This window comes from Bombus bifarius, unplaced genomic scaffold, assembly GCF_011952205.1.
Source record: "Bombus bifarius isolate JDL3187 unplaced genomic scaffold, Bbif_JDL3187 scf7180000010271, whole genome shotgun sequence".
Taxonomy (NCBI): domain Eukaryota; kingdom Metazoa; phylum Arthropoda; class Insecta; order Hymenoptera; family Apidae; genus Bombus; species Bombus bifarius.
This window is the reverse complement of record NW_022885586.1, coordinates 3,412,003-3,429,248: the sequence shown is the minus strand read 5'-3', so window position 1 is coordinate 3,429,248 and position 17,246 is coordinate 3,412,003. Positions and strand designations below refer to the sequence as shown.

The 17,246-nt window shown below is 33.0% G+C and overlaps 3 protein-coding genes across 3 annotated transcripts; all 3 read left to right on the top strand.

The window, feature by feature from the left end:
- Nucleotides 1–591: 591 nt before the first annotated feature.
- Nucleotides 592–3,800, top strand: LOC117216430 (titin homolog). The gene is made up of 4 exons (XM_033463130.1): nucleotides 592–1,221; nucleotides 1,349–1,747; nucleotides 1,820–3,472; nucleotides 3,795–3,800. The coding sequence occupies exons 1-4, from the start codon at nucleotides 592–594 to the stop codon at nucleotides 3,798–3,800; spliced, it is 2,688 nt and encodes an 895-aa protein (XP_033319021.1).
- LOC117216283 lies at nucleotides 3,603–7,079 on the top strand. Its single transcript, XM_033462887.1, has 4 exons — nucleotides 3,603–4,980; nucleotides 5,081–5,647; nucleotides 5,999–6,226; nucleotides 6,373–7,079. The coding sequence occupies exons 1-4, from the start codon at nucleotides 3,803–3,805 to the stop codon at nucleotides 6,518–6,520; spliced, it is 2,121 nt and encodes a 706-aa protein (XP_033318778.1). The 5' UTR covers nucleotides 3,603–3,802; the 3' UTR covers nucleotides 6,521–7,079.
- Nucleotides 7,080–7,361: 282 nt separating this feature from the next.
- On the top strand, nucleotides 7,362–10,556 carry LOC117216288 (cysteine dioxygenase type 1). The gene is made up of 5 exons (XM_033462896.1): nucleotides 7,362–7,813; nucleotides 9,621–9,762; nucleotides 9,849–9,945; nucleotides 10,035–10,204; nucleotides 10,362–10,556. Exons 1-5 carry the CDS (start codon nucleotides 7,599–7,601, stop codon nucleotides 10,395–10,397), a joined length of 660 nt encoding a protein of 219 aa, XP_033318787.1. The 5' UTR covers nucleotides 7,362–7,598; the 3' UTR covers nucleotides 10,398–10,556.
- The last annotated feature ends 6,690 nt before the right edge of the window (nucleotides 10,557–17,246 follow it).

Below are 17,246 nucleotides of genomic sequence, written 5' to 3'. Positions count from 1 at the left end.
TTCCCCTTTTGAATTAGAAAGAGAAAATATATAGTTTAGAAACCCTAAGTGCATTAAACCATTATTTCTTAATCACACCGTATTATTAAAGATTTCGCACGCTCTGTACAAATTCTTTCCAAGTAATATCAATTCTCCGAATTGATCGTCATTCGCTATCAGTATTTCAAGATATATAAATATTCGCTCATCTCTCTATCATTTGAAAATGACGATACTTTAATCGTATTTACATACGACACACTTCATAATCATAGCTCCGATGGACGCAAAAATACTTTCGATTGTTTCAAATTTTCTATCCTATTAAAATGTATAACCTTTAATAGAACTGTCGAGTAAAAAAAGAATTAACAATTATCTATCCGAGAGATGAAATAAAATTATTGTTTTCCAACATATAAACGAATTTCGGCTATGTCGAAGAAAACGTATAAGTTTCTTCAAAATCGAAGAAGAATATATCTGGAAGACGACGTACGATTTGACAAAGACAAACGTAAAAGAAAGAAGTAGAAAAAAGATATAATTAACAAATTCAATCGCAGACAAACGGATTCAAAGCCAGGTATTTTGGAAATAGAGGACGATATGTCTCTCCCGGAACAAAATTCAGAAAAACTTCCAAAAAGTGGCGATCGAAATGTAATTGATCCACCTCACGGTGTAAAAGCAAGCGTTTCCCCTCCATTTTCGCCAAATGTGTCAGTACCTAGAACTTTACCTGCAACACACCTTGAACGCCAGAAGGTATCCCATACCAAAGACAGAAATATCTTACGAACAACTGAAGAGGACAGAAAGAATAAAAACATTTGGAAGGATAAAATCAAGAATGAAGCGAAGAATGAAATCAAAGGCGAAATCGAGGATGAAGTCAAAGATGAAATAAAAAGTGATGAAAAGGTACTTTTGGATGAAAACGAATTTTGCGATCTGATAACTTGCACGAAAGAAAAATCTGAAAATGTAGATTTAGGTGCAAATGGAATTTGCGACTCGATGACTTGCACGAAAGAAAAATTTCAGAAAGTAGACAAATATAGAGAAGTAGATTTGGATTCGAACAGAGATTGCATTTGTTCTGAAACTTGTGACAATTTTTCAGAAACACGCACGAAGCATGATAGAGAAGACAAGATCTCTCCTACGAAATTAACAGAAATAATCAATAGCTCGATCAAAGAAGCGATGCAGAATATCGTGAAGCAATGTAAAATGGTATTTAAGATGCAAGTATCTAGGATACTTCAATTTTCTACCACATTTTTATTGTCAGTGTACGCGCAAACAAAATGAAGGAAATAATTATTTTAATGTATTATGTGTTTTGCGTTTTAAAAAGCAGAAAGAAGAAAAAGATGCCGATAAGAAGCCAAAAGAAGAAGCTAACTTTGATAAAGTTTGCTACGTAGATAAGGAAGGAATTTTAGTAAAAATGAAGCACGAGCATCGACCACGTACCACTTGGAATAGTTCAACGATAGAACGATTACGTAAAAATAACGAGCAGTTCGATAATCGTTTAAAATCGAATCGTCTTCGAGAAAAATATAATAGTGCACGCACGAATATTAGAAAATTACACGAGGAAAAAGGAAAACGTCAGAGTAAAAAAGATAACGCGTTCGAAGAAGTAAAGAAAAAGAAGCACTCAAGATCATTAAACAATGTAAAAACTGATAATCGTAGGATGACTGGAAACGTGAACATTTATATCTGTTCGGAAGCCAGCGAAAATATCCAAGTAATTCTACTTTTTATTCGTCTATAGCATTTCATTTCAAAAAAATTGTCCACTTACTATTTTATTTGTTAGGCAACTAGTAAACAAGACAAATCTCAATCATGCACGGAATCATGTTCAGAAACGACGACGGAACAGTCAAAAGTTTCGTCGAGCAAACTTGTCACTTCAATTCGGAACAAGCGCAGAAAATTTCAAGAACAGGATTCGATCGATCTTCTTGTAAAAAGTGAAGAAAGTAACGATGACAGCACTACCTATAGTTCAGGTCCATACGGAGACTCCAAAAACACGCTAAAAGTAGAAAGCTGTAATTTTATCGACGTCTATGACAACCTTGACAAAGATGTCCGTGTAAGCACTGACTCTATTTTGACCGAATGTGGATGCAAGGACATCGACAATAGCGATACTCTCATGACAATTGATAAGTCAGACTTGTCGTTTGAAAAATCGAAATTTGTTATATGCGATAAAATAGAGAAACCTTGCTCCACGATTTATACAACGAAGACTTTGACAGACTCGGAGAGCGACGGATGGTCATCGAAATCGATTTACAGCAGTCGAAATACAGATGTATGTGTTTCATCCGACGCTTGGTCAGTAGAGCCTAATTTAAATTATCGTATTAACGATAGCGAACATTGTACATTGCCTATAAAAACTCGTGAAAGTATGTGTAAATATCGTAAAAGAGATCAAGGACTAATTGATAGGTCTAATCTGCGATGCAGTTGTAAGAGCAGAAGACCTTACTCTAAGACAGTAAACAAAGAATCATGGATGACTTGTAATTGTATAAGAGAGGAAGAAGAAGACGTATGCGTCGATGTGAAGACTATCGAAAAGTTTGAAGAGCCGACTGTAAAAGAGAAAGAAACAACAAATATTTGTCATAAACCTTCGGAAGATTTAAAAGAAACGACGACGTTTATACCATGCCCAAAATATTCTGTGGATTTACAGGAACGTATAGACAAATTAAAGGAAGAGCCTGCTGAAGATGTGGAGGTCATGGAAAAAGAAAAGGATACGAAAGAGTTGCCCGAGGAAGAAAAGTTACCTACTGAACCAGAAAAAAGCAAGGAATCGGAAGAAACTCCACCCGACATGCCAAAGTTTGTCCCATCAAGAACGATAAGACCTGAAGTAATTGTACTTAAACAGTTGTTGAAACAACCTATACAACCGAAACCTGTAGGAATTATTGATATTTTGCCAATTCCTATTATGAAAACAGATATTTTGGAACAATCGACGAAAGGTACGGTTGATTCAAAACCAGAAACCCATGTACCGCCGACTATTTCTAAAAAATACAAGTTGCGTAAGGAATATAGCAAAATTGAACCAAAGCAACCAGCAATTGAAGAGAAACGAAAGTTGTCTCAGAAAAAAGATGAAGAAATATTGAAAGAGGAATCAGCGGAAAAAAAGTTGGAAGACGAAACGTTAGAAGAGAAAGGCAAAGGAAAAGCTAAAGATATGAGAAAAGCTGAAAAGAGAACATTAGAAGAAAAAGACGACAGCAAAATTAAAGATACGAAGACATCGGAAGAGAGGGAGTTAAAGAAAGAAGACGATAGTAAAATTATAGATACGAAAAAAGCAGAGGAGAGAGGATTAAAGAAAGAAGATGACAGAAAAATTAAAGATATGAAAAAAGCAGAGGGGAGGGAATTAAAGAAAGAAGACGATAGAAAAATTGAAGATACGAAAAAAGCAGAGGAGAGAGAGTTAAAGAAAGAAGACGACAGCAAAATTAAAGATACGAAAAGAACAGAAGAGAGAGAGTTAAAGAAAGAAGACGACAGCAAAATTAAAGATAAGAAAAAAGCAGAGGAGAGAGAGTTAAAGAAAGAAGACGACAGCAAAATTAAAGATAAGAAAAAAGCAGAGGAGAGAAAGTTAAAGAAAGAAGACGACAGCAAAATTAAAGATACGAAAAGAGCAGAGGAGAGAGAGTTAGAGAAAGAAGGCGACAGCGAAAGTAAAGACACGAAAATCATCCAACAAATATTGGGACCATCGCTTCTTTTCAAAGGCTTAAAAATGATTACAGGTAGAACAGAACATCCAGAACCAAAGCCTGAAGAATTTGTGGAACCTGCATCGCCTGATGTTATTATCGATAAAACTGTTAAAATTCCTGAAACAGAAACTAGCGAATTTCCAGAGAAATCTAAAGACGATACAAAAGGGGAGGAAAAATCTATTCCCTCTAAATTGTTCACATATATACCGAAAAAAATACCTATACCGACAAAAATACCTATACCGACAAAAATACCTATACCAACAAAAATACCTATACCGACAAAAATACCTATACCGATGAAAATACCTATGCTGAAGAAAATACTTATACCGAAGAAAAATGATAAACCTGAATCGAGTACAGATAATTCAAAAAAGCAATCTGTAAACGAGGAAAATAGAAATAACAATAAAAATCCGAATATAGCTAATTCAAGGAAACCGCCTGTATACGAAGAAAATAAAAAGAACAATAAAAGCAATCCTGTTTCTAATCCTTCGCAATCCACCAAAGGAGAAATAAAAAATAATGCAGAACATAAAATAAATTCTAATGTCAGCAAAAAAAGTCCAAATAAATCAAATTTATTAATTGTTACTAATAGCAAAAATCCGCCTGTTTCGCCAATTCAAAATGTCGGTATTGAATTAGGAAACCAAGGAAATCCTAAAAACGATAAAAAAATATCTGAAACTCAAGATGTGCCTAAAAATCGCGAAATTCATGAATCGTTGACGAAGCCACAGCTTGAGAAGGGAATCGACGTTGAAGAAGAAAAAGGACTTGAACCGCAGATTACTAAAACTCAAGAAGACAAGTCAGGTGAAAAAATGAATGTTATTGTGCATTCTGAAAAAGAATCTATCGCGGTATCTACGCAACCTGACAAATTCGACTCTCGTATGATATGTACAAACACAAACCCAAGTTATACAAAGCATACGGGTGTTACCGATTATATTGCAACCGAAAAAAACACATGCAATTGTTATTATTTACCGATGCGTCAATACAATAACGAACCTGTGAATTATCCTAAAAGTTGCTTAAAAAAGGAAAGATCGTGTTATCATACTATTTCTCAAGAAAGTAATCGTGCGATTCCATACCGCGATAAAAAACCCTGGGAGGAGTGTAGTTGTAGAAGAATAATTCCTTGCAACAATTTTTGTAGATCACGGAACGAATGCAGGTAAATATATTAACAAAAATATGAATTTGCAAGAACATCCGGAATCTATTCACCTCGGTCAGTATCTCATCGACAATTAAACTTAATTACAATTAAACAGTTGTAGATTGATGGTAAACTGCGTAAGCTGTTACAAACCTCAAAATAAATGCAATTGTAAATTAATTTACGAACGGAAGAGCAGTAGTGGGTACATGAAATCGATGTTTTGTCTTTATTGCGATAAACCTCGCGACAAATGCACGTGTATGGCGATAGCACGAAAATGTTCGTACTGTGAACTGCCCATAGATATGTGCACGTGTAAGGAGCAGAAAACAATTTGCGATGGAAGACCGGTCCTGACCGAGTCTAATAACGATCGCACTATGTACGTCACTGCGTGGAAGCCTAGAGAAGAAGTACGACGTTACTTTTCTAGGAATTTAACCGATCTTAAAACCGATTCCATCAATGAATGCTGTTGCTGCGAGAAACTTAAGCAGCATAACTCCGATGACCTTCCTTATCAACGATTGAGCGTTTTTTCTGACGTGATGGATGAATTGCAGCAAAAAATAATCGAATCTACGTGTTGTGCGCGATGTCAAAAAGTTCCTTGCTGTTGTAATGTTAATATAGAGAGAGATGAGAGAAGAGAAGATAGGAAGATAAAGTATTGTATCAGGTAGGATGTTTTTACTACTTTGATTAACCCATTAATAGTGTAAATCACAAGAAATTCGGTCAGGCAATCATTAGATGACTCATAATTTACATTATTATTTTAATAATGCGTACTATAAGTACATTATAAATGAAAATCACACGGACAAAAGGACAATTTTAAAATTTAATATATCGTCAATGACCGCCGCGTCAAAACTATTTTTCTACTTGATTCTGAGATCTTGAAAAGAAAATACAATTATTTCCTAAATCGTACATTTCCAATTCTTCCTCATTTTATTACCCTGACAAAGGGTTAAAATAAGAAAGACATTCCGAAAATATCATATTAAGAAACTATTCGTTGCAGCCCTAAAACACGACGGAAGATTATCGCCGTATGTATGGAAAAAGCGAAAAATAAATCATTGAATAATTGCAAATATGAGTCTAATCACGCAAAGAGCGACAAACAGAAAAAAGTATTAGTAGCCCTTTGTTGTGTTTGCAAAGCAACACCCTGTAGATGCAAGAGATCTAAATCCAGTCAGAAAAAGCTGAAAGCGAAATGTTATTATTGTAAAAATTCACCGTGCATGTAAGTATCGATAGAAAGAAAGAAAAGAGGAAAACGGAAGAAGTGTGGAAATTTCACGTTAATGGAAACAACTTCTTTCGCTAATTGCCCCGAACGTAGATCTGGTACTTCCAGTTGTTGATTTTTTATTACATTCTTTACTACAGCTGCATTGCGGCCAGAGAGCGCAACAAGTCGAGGCCATGCAGGTGCACTGATTCACCTTGCCGTACGAAAGAGAAGGAAAGCACATCGTATGGAAAAACATCTACGAAACCGAAGAACAATGACGAAAAGACAATTTGCGTGCACTAATGTGACACCTGTCGTTACTTGACTTACAATTTGGAATACAAAGTCAATTGGAGCAAACTACCACTCAGGATTTTTAAACAAAAGCCAACAAACGATTTACATTTTTCGAAATTTTCGAAAATGAACCCCTTCTTCATAATCTTCGATAATATCTTTATACATAACAAAATTTATTTGAATTACATTGTTAAGAGCGTTCTACGAACAACGGTTCAAACGATTCTGCTGCATTCGCATTGCATTTTACTAAATCATTCCCTCTTATGTGTATATATATATATATATATCCATAATCATAAAAAAAGCAAGGTAACTCTGTTTTAGTTACGAAAGAACATTTGACATATTGCAAAACGCTCTAATTACGCAGCAATAGTTCACATATTAACGGAACGAATATTTCATTTTGTAAATTTTAACGGATATAACGATATAACAACATAGTTGCCTTTTTATGTAACATATGTAAAATAGAAATTAAAATCAAAGATATTAAATATTAATAAATATTTGCGTATGTCACAGACGCGTTAAGGCAAAAATGAATGAACGTATTAAATATTCGTGATGTAATTTAAATATAAAATAAATTTGAATCGATTAAGCTTTCTTTCTAATCTTGTATCTTTCTACAAAAAAAAATTGTATACAATGTTAATCGTAAAATATAATACAGCTAAAAATCTTCACAACAGTACATTGTTTTGTTTCTCCGCTTTAATTGAAGAAACAAAAACAAACAAGACTTCGGAAGTGTTATTTACCTCACAACTGTGTACAAAATATTTCAGACTGCTAGAGTTGTCGGGAGTAGGGGGTATCTTAGGCTTCATACAAGACGCTGTCTCCTCCGTTTTACTAGATCAGTACGAGCCGTAGACGGGCAACGTGTTCTTCCTTAATCGTGTTCCTCGTTTGCTTTCGCTTTCAAATAGCTCTCTTTTGCTTCAAGAGTCAAATTCGAGTATCCTAACGCTCATTGTTTCTTCATTTCGCGTCATTTATTTCTATTATATTTTTTTGTCAATTCTTATCGAGCACCGGTAAAAAAGAAGAAAGGTGACAAATTGGAAAGAAAATGCAAGTGTACAGTGAAGATCCTGGATCACCCTGTGTTTCTCGTGATAAACTACTAAACGAGAAGAATTTTTTAACTCTTCGGGAACTCATAGATCGTTTACACGAAGCTTTCGAAACTGACTACGTGAATATAGACAGGGTTCAATATCTAATGGCCTCGTACAGAAGCAACCCCGCAGAATGGAAAAAATATGCAAAATTTGACAGATACAGGTAAACTGACAGCTTGAAAATTATACTAAAAGCTATTAAAATAATCTAAAGGAAAAATAAGGAATTTTAATATAAAGATTTACATATTTCAATGCTTCAAAGATGCAGTACGGTATGAAGTTACAGCATATTAATTGGATTAAAATATCAATGACTATAACGAGGGTGGTCACCTGATTCTCATTCTATTTCGTTTCTACGCGTCTTACGTTCGCGAAAGATCGAATTCCCCAGTAAATATTTTGTCAGTCGACAGAACACGGCACAACTACATCTCGAACATAAAATAAAATTAACATGAAATTTACGATAGGTTATCGTCTGTTACTGTTTCTCCGACCCTGGTCGTCTCTTAAATATTTTGTTTCATTCAATCTTAAGTAATGAATTTAATAACCTTGTACTTTGAGTATTATCTGTACAAGTTGACACACGAGCATGAAGTAACTGACCTTAAGAAAAATAAGAAGGGAACATGGTCGGATTTCTGATAGAAGCAAGACAAATTTAAAAGTTTACTGAAAACGTCATTATTCTTATCTGCAAAAACATATATTACGAGACTTTACAACGATCGCACTTCGCACTACAATGCTACAATAAATGCAATAAGTGGCATAATGTGTGCATTAGAAAGCTATCAATATTAAAACAAAAAAAGAGTACATGCCAGAATTATTCCAGATAGCTGGACGATGATATTATTACAAATAGTGTTTTCATACGAGTCGATAATTTTGTTTACGTAATTAAAAAATTATAAATAACATCTATCAAAATCTCTTAAAGCTATCCTTTGCATTCACGAAGAATGACACATCAATTAGTAAGTACAACCTGATCTTCTATTCGCATGCTAATTATATTTTGCATTAATTAGTACATAATCGAGAGAAACTACAACCAAGTGTTTAGATCATGATTAAAGCAGTTTGAAAGTATGATTTGTATAATTTTTTTCAAAATTAAAAACACAAATCTATGTTTAGATTGAGAAAACAAATGAATTAGTCTGAACTTTCTATTCTGTCCGCCTACAAGATAACATAAATTTTCAATAAATATTACTTAACCAATTATAAAGATAATAATAATGATCACGTTACAAGATATATATATGTATAAATGGAATTATTACACGGAATTGCTACCATAGCAGGTTTCCACATAACACGCGAAAGTATGGAAACTATAGTTCAGGCACAACCTCTTTACAGAGTAGAACGTACTATATTGAACGGAAAAAAGACGATTACTAATCGCATAAAAATTACATCGAAAATATTCATCGAAACATTTTGTTGACTTCTAGTACTTCGTTCGATTCACTTTATGCCGACCTAGTACATGTCCTATTTGCGTTTCGTAAATAGATATGGAAACATTATCTTCTACCATGTTATTTAAAAATATAATACACAAAGAAATATGACCAAAAAGATTTGACATCATTGCAACCGAAACGTAAGTATGCGGAACACTTCAATGTTCATGTGTATTGCACATAAATCAGTAGTGTTCGTAGTATAGTACGGTGAACGGCTGGTTACACACACTTTCCACGTATGCCCCCTTCTCTTAAACATTACACTTGATTCAGAACATCGGTTCTTTGACACGCGACACTTATCGGATCGAAAGTAACGAACGACAAAACATTCTCATATACTTAGAAACAATGCCTATACCGAGTGCATTTCCAATCAGATTAATTTATTGTCCTCTAATTTAACGTGATTCACCGGTGCTTATCTAGTTTAATCATATAAGTCCTTAAAGGAAAATCCAGATGAATCATTTTGCTTAGGTATACAAGAAATTTAGTCGATGAAGGAAATGGAAGGTTCAATCTAATGATTCTATGTTGGGGAGAAGGTCATGGTTCAGCAATACATGATCATGCGAATGCACATTGCGTAATGAAAATTCTCCACGGTGAACTCTTTGAGGTATGGAATGAAATATTCTATTTTTTTCATATATATATATATATATATATAGCAAACAATTTTTTATTATGTTTATGATTTTATAGACACGGTACGCGTGGCCTACACAGCGTGAGAAACCAGAAGAATTACAAGAATTGGAAAAAAATACTCTCGGTCTTAATCAGATATGTTATATCAATGGTATAATTTCTAAATATACTAAATTATCTATCGTTATATAATATTGTTGAGATTTTATTTTGATTTTATGTATATACAATTTGTTACAGATTCTTTAGGACTTCATCGAGTTGAAAATTCGAGTACCGTGAATCCTGCTATTTCTTTACACTTGTATTCACCACCGTTCTCTTCCTGTTCCGTTTTCAATAAACAAACTGGACAAAAAAGCTCGTGTAAAGTTACATTTTGGTCGGAATACGGAGATAAGCGAAACCGTGTAAGATTGTCACCTATTTTTCTTCTTTCTTTAATCAGTTCTTCATTTTTAATCATCCTTCTTTCTGTCAATATTATCAATACCAAGTCAGAATTAAGGTGCAACTGATTTGAGTTCTTTCTGATTCAAACTTGATTTTAATTCTCTAAATTTGCAGGAAATCCAAGATGCTAGGTGCCCTGAAGATAATTAATATATCATAAGTGAAGTTCATACCAGCGATAATCATTTGAATAATTATTCTAACTTAAACAAAATAAAGAGATAGTATATGCATTTTTAAATACTATACCAAATGATCAGAATGTTCCTGATATTTTAATTAAAAGAATAAAAAAAAAGGTGCAAGATATGATAAATTTTGATAACACGAAAGCAGCCAATTAGATTTACATTATTTGAGACATAATAACTATCCCTTAAATAATACTGATTGCCCAGATCTCACCACGTGGAGATTGCTGCGTTTGGAGACCCACCCGATCCACGGCACCCATCCTCCCTTCCTTTTATTCAAATTTCATTCAATCTTATTATTTTCATTCAATCTACATCTGCATGACGTACATACTTACTAAGTCCATTTTACAGACGTGATATAAATGAATTTTTTTCTATTTTAACCGAACACGAAACTAAAAGTAATACCATAAAGATATATCCTGAAATAGAAAAATATAAATTAACCCACATAATATGCACATATTTCCTCTTTGACTGTGGGTATCTTGAGGTCGCGATGGATGGTTTCGTTGGTAACATACCAAGGTGCATCCATTAAGGATCTTAGCGTTTTCGATTGGAAGCGTTGGAGTATTTCGATGTTGGAGTTACTTGCTGTTCCCCATAGTTGGATTCCGTAGGTCCAGACAGGTTTTATTACGGTCTTGTAGAGGGTAATTTTATTCCGTATGTTTAGTTTGGAGCGTCGGCCCGTGAGCCAATAGAGCTTTTTTAGTTTGTCCTTTAGTTGCTTCGTTTTATCTGAAATGTGTTTCTTCCACGTTAGTCTCCTGTCCAGGGTCATGCCCAGGTATCGGACTGAGTCCCTGCTAGGAACTGTTGCATTGTTGATGGTGACCTGGGGGCAGGTTTGTTTTCGGAGCGTGAAGGTTACATGTGAGGATTTCTTTTCGTTGATTTTGAAGCCCCATTTGTGAAACCACTTTTCCATGGAGTCGAGACTTCGCTGGAGAGTGGATGAGGCTATTACCGGGTCTACGTGGGTAGCTAATAGCGCTGTGTCGTCTGCAAATGTCGCTATTGTTATATCGTTTGACATAGGTAGGTCGGCAGTGTAGATGGAGTACAGTAGGGGTCCGAGGACACTACCTTGGGGTATGCCGGATTCTATTGGGAATGTTGCGGAAGTGGCGTCTAGGCATTTAACCATGAATTGTCTATTGGTTAGGTAGGATTTTAGGATGGAGTAGTAGGGGTGAGGTAAGATCTTTTTAAGCTTGTATAGTAACCCTTCATGCCATACTTTGTCGAATGCCTGTTGGATGTCTAGGAAAACCGCTGAGCAATATTTTTTCTTTTCGAGTGTTTGACTGATCGTATGAGTTATGCGGTGGATTTTCTCTACTGTTGAATGTTGTTTTCGGAAGCCGAATTGGTGATCTGGGAGCCGGGCAAGATGGCAACCAGATGTCTTCGGATACTCACTGCGTACCCTCAATAGCCTCAAGTACCTTCCATAAATCTCAGGAATTTCCTAGTCGAGGTCCTTCAAACCGAACAAACGTCTGTTTCCGAAGCATTTCCAAAGACCATTGTCTACCACGGCTTGACAAGAGAAAGTTGGTTTTTCTCACGTATAATGCAACTTTCCTCCCACGAACCACTTTCTCTCGAGGGCGGTTAAGACCCTTCGTTGAACCAATTAACAACGAAGCCTATTCCCTCACTCTCCTAACTAAAATCGTCACCAACAAATCCGATGGTCCCGTGCGCTAGACACATCCATCCTTAGCTTTCCTCCGACACAGCATCGTCTCTCAAGACTGTACTGATTTTACATCCTTCGAACGGTCAACATCCTTTAACCGGGTATACACACCCGTAGATCAGTCATTCACTCATCTCGTACATACGCACCAGCGTAACTGTCTTCGTTATAAGTTGTTGGAATAAACGGTGAAATATAACTTACTCTACTGTGTCATATTCATTTAACCACCTCTGTTATCTTAACCGAAACAGGGGAACGACTACTTCGCGGCGTCGATTAACCTTAATCGTAACGGGAACTTACAACTCTCGTTGACGTGCTATCTCGCGATCGCGTCTCTCCGCGAACGGTCGAAACAACTAGGGTATTGGGGTTTTTCCCAACATTCCGGACGGGAAATCCCGCTGTCCTTCCATCTCCGACATATATACATATATAATCCTTCTTAAGACTCTTGAAAAATTGTGTAAAGTAGATACACCTTAAAATCATATCCTGAAACAGAAAAATATAATTAGTCCACATAATATACACACATTTAAAACTCTTACAAAAGACATATCATAAAACAGAAAAATATAAATTAACCCATTTAATGTACATACATATAAAATCCTTCTTAAAACTAATGAAAAATTGTATAAAGTACATATACCTTAAAATCATATCCCGAAACAGTAAAATATAAATTAAGCCACTTAATACACACACATTAAAAACCTTTCTTAGGACTAATTAAAAAGTATAAAGAATAGGAAGATATAAATAATCAACCACCAACACAAAGATATAAATAATCAACCACCAACACAAAGATATAAATAATCATGCACCAACACAAATTTCTACAGATCTACAATACAACACATTAATATCTAAGAATCTGCCCAAATTAATATCTAAAAACTTGCCCAAATCTATCTAAAAATCTATTTCAACTACTTTCTAAAAACATGCAAAAAAAGAATTAAACACATTTTTTCACATTAAAGATTCCCTACAAATTTTTTTGGACAACACATTAAGATATGGTATATTTATATAATTACATAATCATATAAATATTAGTACAAATCAACAAAATGTAATAAACAAATATTTATAACAGATTGTACTTTAGACACTTTGCCCACATGTGATCATATAATTGTAAACTTTTATATGTGACCTGAAACAAATAAACAGAGTCATGAAAAATATAGACAAGGGAAATTCTTATCAATAATCCTAAAGAAAGGCTTGAACAAATTTCAAATACTCTTTAAAATCACTCAAATAACAAATTTTTTTAGCAGAAAATTGGAAAATCTTAGTTTTATATATGATATTATTGGAATGAGCATTAACATAAATATGAGTACAAATAAATGAGATGTAATAATATAAAAAAACGTAAAAAGATGTAACTGAAAGCTGAAACAGATAAGCATTTTTATACACATTAAATATGAAAAATTATATATAAACAAAATTTAATATCAATGGGTTAAATATCGATATAAATATAAGTAAACGTAAATGATATATAAAACCTTATCAAATATTAGTAAAAAATGTACCTGAAAAACTGAAACAAACAAAATATGAATTATAGAAAAATTTGATAAAGAAATTATAAAGAACACAAATCTTTAGCAAAAACTAAAATAATATTTGTCAATCACTTTATACCTTGTTATATTAGATAAATACTTGTTATAGAATGCTGAATATAGTACAAATAAGTTAAATTCTAAGAAAGAATTGTTTATATTCATACTGTTTTGAAAGTCATTAAAATTTTTTTATATAATAGTACAATTATTTAATATTAAATTGCAAAATATAATATATATTTGTATATATCTTTATAATACTTAATGAAAATATTGTAACTTAAAGATAATTAACATGGATAACCATAAATTCATTTTTCAAGATATTGCAATGATGATTTTCTTCAATTTCAAAATCATGATTTAAAAAAAGTATGTTATCATCTCGATACCACGAGCATAGTGATAATAACCAAAGAACAATCATAAATTAAAGTTCAAGTAATAAACTCAAGAATGACTTTGCATCAAATGATGGAAAACCATTCCTTAAAATCTTCGGCTTTCAGCCTCTTCTTTCTTCGAGTTTCTTGCGTTAACCCCACTGGGTTCTATTTAAGTATTCTTAATTCCGATTTTTAAAAAAATATAAAAAAAACGCGTTATTAAGTAGCGCATATTATACCACGACCAACCATTAAAAGAATGTGCTGTTCGGTGTACAATATGGAAGACTTAATATGAATCTCTAAATAGAACCAATTTCACTAGTTATACTTCATTTTTCGTCCGGGTCTAGAACCGCGGACGTACTTAAAATCTAGGTACGAACCATAATAATATATTGGAATCAATTAATGAAACATTAATCGATTCCACTTAAGTCCCAGGTGCAGATACATCACGCAATCTAATACCCTCAAATACGAAATACTATTTTATCTGCTTTTCCTGGATCTACCTACTTATAATCTACATCACACATTCACACCAGAAGAGTATGCTACCTACCTACCCGGACCTATATTTAAAAAATGGCAAAACAGACACACCAACACACTCACTCCACGATTCTCACACATAACACCCAGGTGCAGATGCCTACACTAGGGAGATACGTCCCGGGACGCCTCCGTCACCCGAGCTTGTAGCATACAATCTTTCATACATTAAATTAAGTTGTAAGCTGCAACGCTTGATAGTGCAGAATACTCCTAATTTGTGCCATTTTAAACACTGTTAATTCTTCTGTAATAAAAAAATTAATTTTTTATAGGATTGGATCGAATGGAAAAGTAATAGATAATGTTATTTATTTACAACAAAGGAAATAAACTTACAATTACATGTTCCATACATTCATGGACATCGGCCAGTACTTGATTAACATTTTCAATTATTTCCTGAAACAAATTACAAAAAAGAAAATATTAGTGAACTGCAAACTAATTAAATAATTGGGAAAGTAATATTGTTTTTAGATACTTACAAGCTTCTTCATCGGAGTAAAACCCGAAGGAGATTCTCTCCTCAGCCAGACTTGACTAATTTCGCGACGCGACCAAGGGATATACTTTTTTTATAAATTTACGACACGAATAAAATATTAAACGGCGAACAAACACTGAATCTACTATTACGCTATTATTCAAGTAAAAATTACGAGCCACGGTGCTCAGAAAAAGAAAGTATTTATTTCGCGTACAAACACTGATTCTACGACCGCATTACGATCAAAAGACAAAATTTCCTGAAAGAAATAAGTATTAAAGGAAGAACAAGGGAAACATCCATAGAAGACACATTTTTTATCAAATATTTCTGTTTTTGTTATACATACATGTATATGTGTATGATAAAACATTGATATGAAAATATAGAAAATCATCATTACAACAAATTATTAACAATCAATAAATAATTATTATTTATAACATTTTATATACCTTAGAAAAACTTTATTTTGTATATTATATTAACTTATTTAATAAAAATCAATAATCTTTCTAATTTATTAAAAAAGTATAATGGATAAAATTAATAAAAAATTATATACACTATCCAATGATGTATAATAAATAAAATTCTGGATGCAATATTGCATTCATTATTTGTACTATATATAAAAGATTTTAATTTTCGCAAATTAAATGAAATATTTTATAACTAAATCTTTTACTCACACATCTGAACCAATTTCAAAGAAATAGTAGTAGATATCTCGCCAATTTCATACTACTTTGCCCAACAGGCAGGTATTCGATCTTCATTAAAAATTCTATAAAAAAGAATAATAATAATGATGTTTACATACAATTGATATTTGACACGATTTATAATTCTTTTTACATTTTAATTTTTCTGACGAAAAAATAGAAAATTTTTAATCTAATAAGAAAAAACGAAATGTCGTTATATTAAATCCTTCAAAATTGTTTTACGAAAAACAATTATCTATTTTATCTCAATCTCTTGATTCAAACAATGTAATAGGCAAGCACAAAAAAATTGTAGTAGTATTACAACAAAAAATATTAAAAAATGAAATTTCAACTGACGTCTTTCATAATCCAATAATAAATTTTGACTAAAAATGCATCAAAATGCTAATCTTATACATTTTCTTCCACTATTTAAGTAAACAAATAACATTTATCATAAAATATATTTGGAAAGAATATTCGTATTCATTATGGAAAAAAAGAACTTTTCAAAATGGACGCCAAAGTATAAAATGTTCTAATGTTAAAACTAACAATGGCCAAAACGACTTTTCCATGCGAAAAGATCGTTGAACCCCGTAAATATCGGTAAATAAAAAATTAATTTTCAACATAAAATTACAGCTTCTAACTGCTCCAAAAACTCGTTTTATATTAAAATGAATGAAAATTAACAGAAATATGCATTATTTTCAAGAAATTATGAAAAATAGTGAAGTTATGTCTTTACACGATAAGAAGATTGGAGAATGCATCGCCAATTTTTTTTACTGTAGTAAACTAAAAATAAAAACTGAATTTTATGAATAAAATTGCTTACCTAGGTTTCTTAATATCTCTTTTCTTCTTTTTATAACCGCTAAGACCACGTAATGAAAAATAGAATTGTAAAATTAATACGTTAAATCGGATTAATTATTTAAGTGTCCTAACAGGACGAGGGTGCAATGACAGTAATAAAGAAGTAGCCAGAAGGATACAATAGATCCACCTGATTGGTCAACAAAGCGCGGCAGGGGGGAACACCATTGCACAATATTCCTCGAAATATGCAGTAAAACTACATATTCTAACATAAGTCATAAAAATTCTAAACCGATTATTTTTGTACATAATTTAATCAAAACCATTACCTTTAGTAATTCACTCAGAGTATCCGTTCTCACTTCATTGTTCTTTATAATGAACTAAAAAAGTTATAAAAACATATAACGTTCTAAATTGAAAAATGTTAGAAGACAGGTGATTGGTACCAAAGTTTAATCATCGCTATTGGTCGAAATATTCGCGGGAGTCCTGCCTAAAAACATAGGCGCAGAAAGTAATTATTT

Excerpts from the sequence above, each read along its gene's own strand:
- LOC117216430 (XM_033463130.1), top strand. The coding sequence starts at position 592 with ATGTCTCTCCCGGAACAAAATTCAGAAAAACTTCCAAAAAGTGGCGAT. Across the intron at positions 1,222-1,348 it reads TCGTGAAGCAATGTAAAATG|AAAGAAGAAAAAGATGCCGA; the intron begins GTATTTAAGATG and ends TTTAAAAAGCAG. Across the intron at positions 1,748-1,819 it reads AAGCCAGCGAAAATATCCAA|GCAACTAGTAAACAAGACAA; the intron begins GTAATTCTACTT and ends TTTATTTGTTAG.
- LOC117216283 (XM_033462887.1), top strand. The coding sequence starts at position 3,803 with ATGATTACAGGTAGAACAGAACATCCAGAACCAAAGCCTGAAGAATTT. Across the intron at positions 4,981-5,080 it reads AGATCACGGAACGAATGCAG|TTGTAGATTGATGGTAAACT; the intron begins GTAAATATATTA and ends ACAATTAAACAG. Across the intron at positions 5,648-5,998 it reads AAGATAAAGTATTGTATCAG|CCCTAAAACACGACGGAAGA; the intron begins GTAGGATGTTTT and ends TATTCGTTGCAG.
- LOC117216288 (XM_033462896.1), top strand. The coding sequence starts at position 7,599 with ATGCAAGTGTACAGTGAAGATCCTGGATCACCCTGTGTTTCTCGTGAT. Across the intron at positions 9,763-9,848 it reads TCCACGGTGAACTCTTTGAG|ACACGGTACGCGTGGCCTAC; the intron begins GTATGGAATGAA and ends ATGATTTTATAG. Across the intron at positions 10,205-10,361 it reads ACGGAGATAAGCGAAACCGT|GAAATCCAAGATGCTAGGTG; the intron begins GTAAGATTGTCA and ends CTAAATTTGCAG.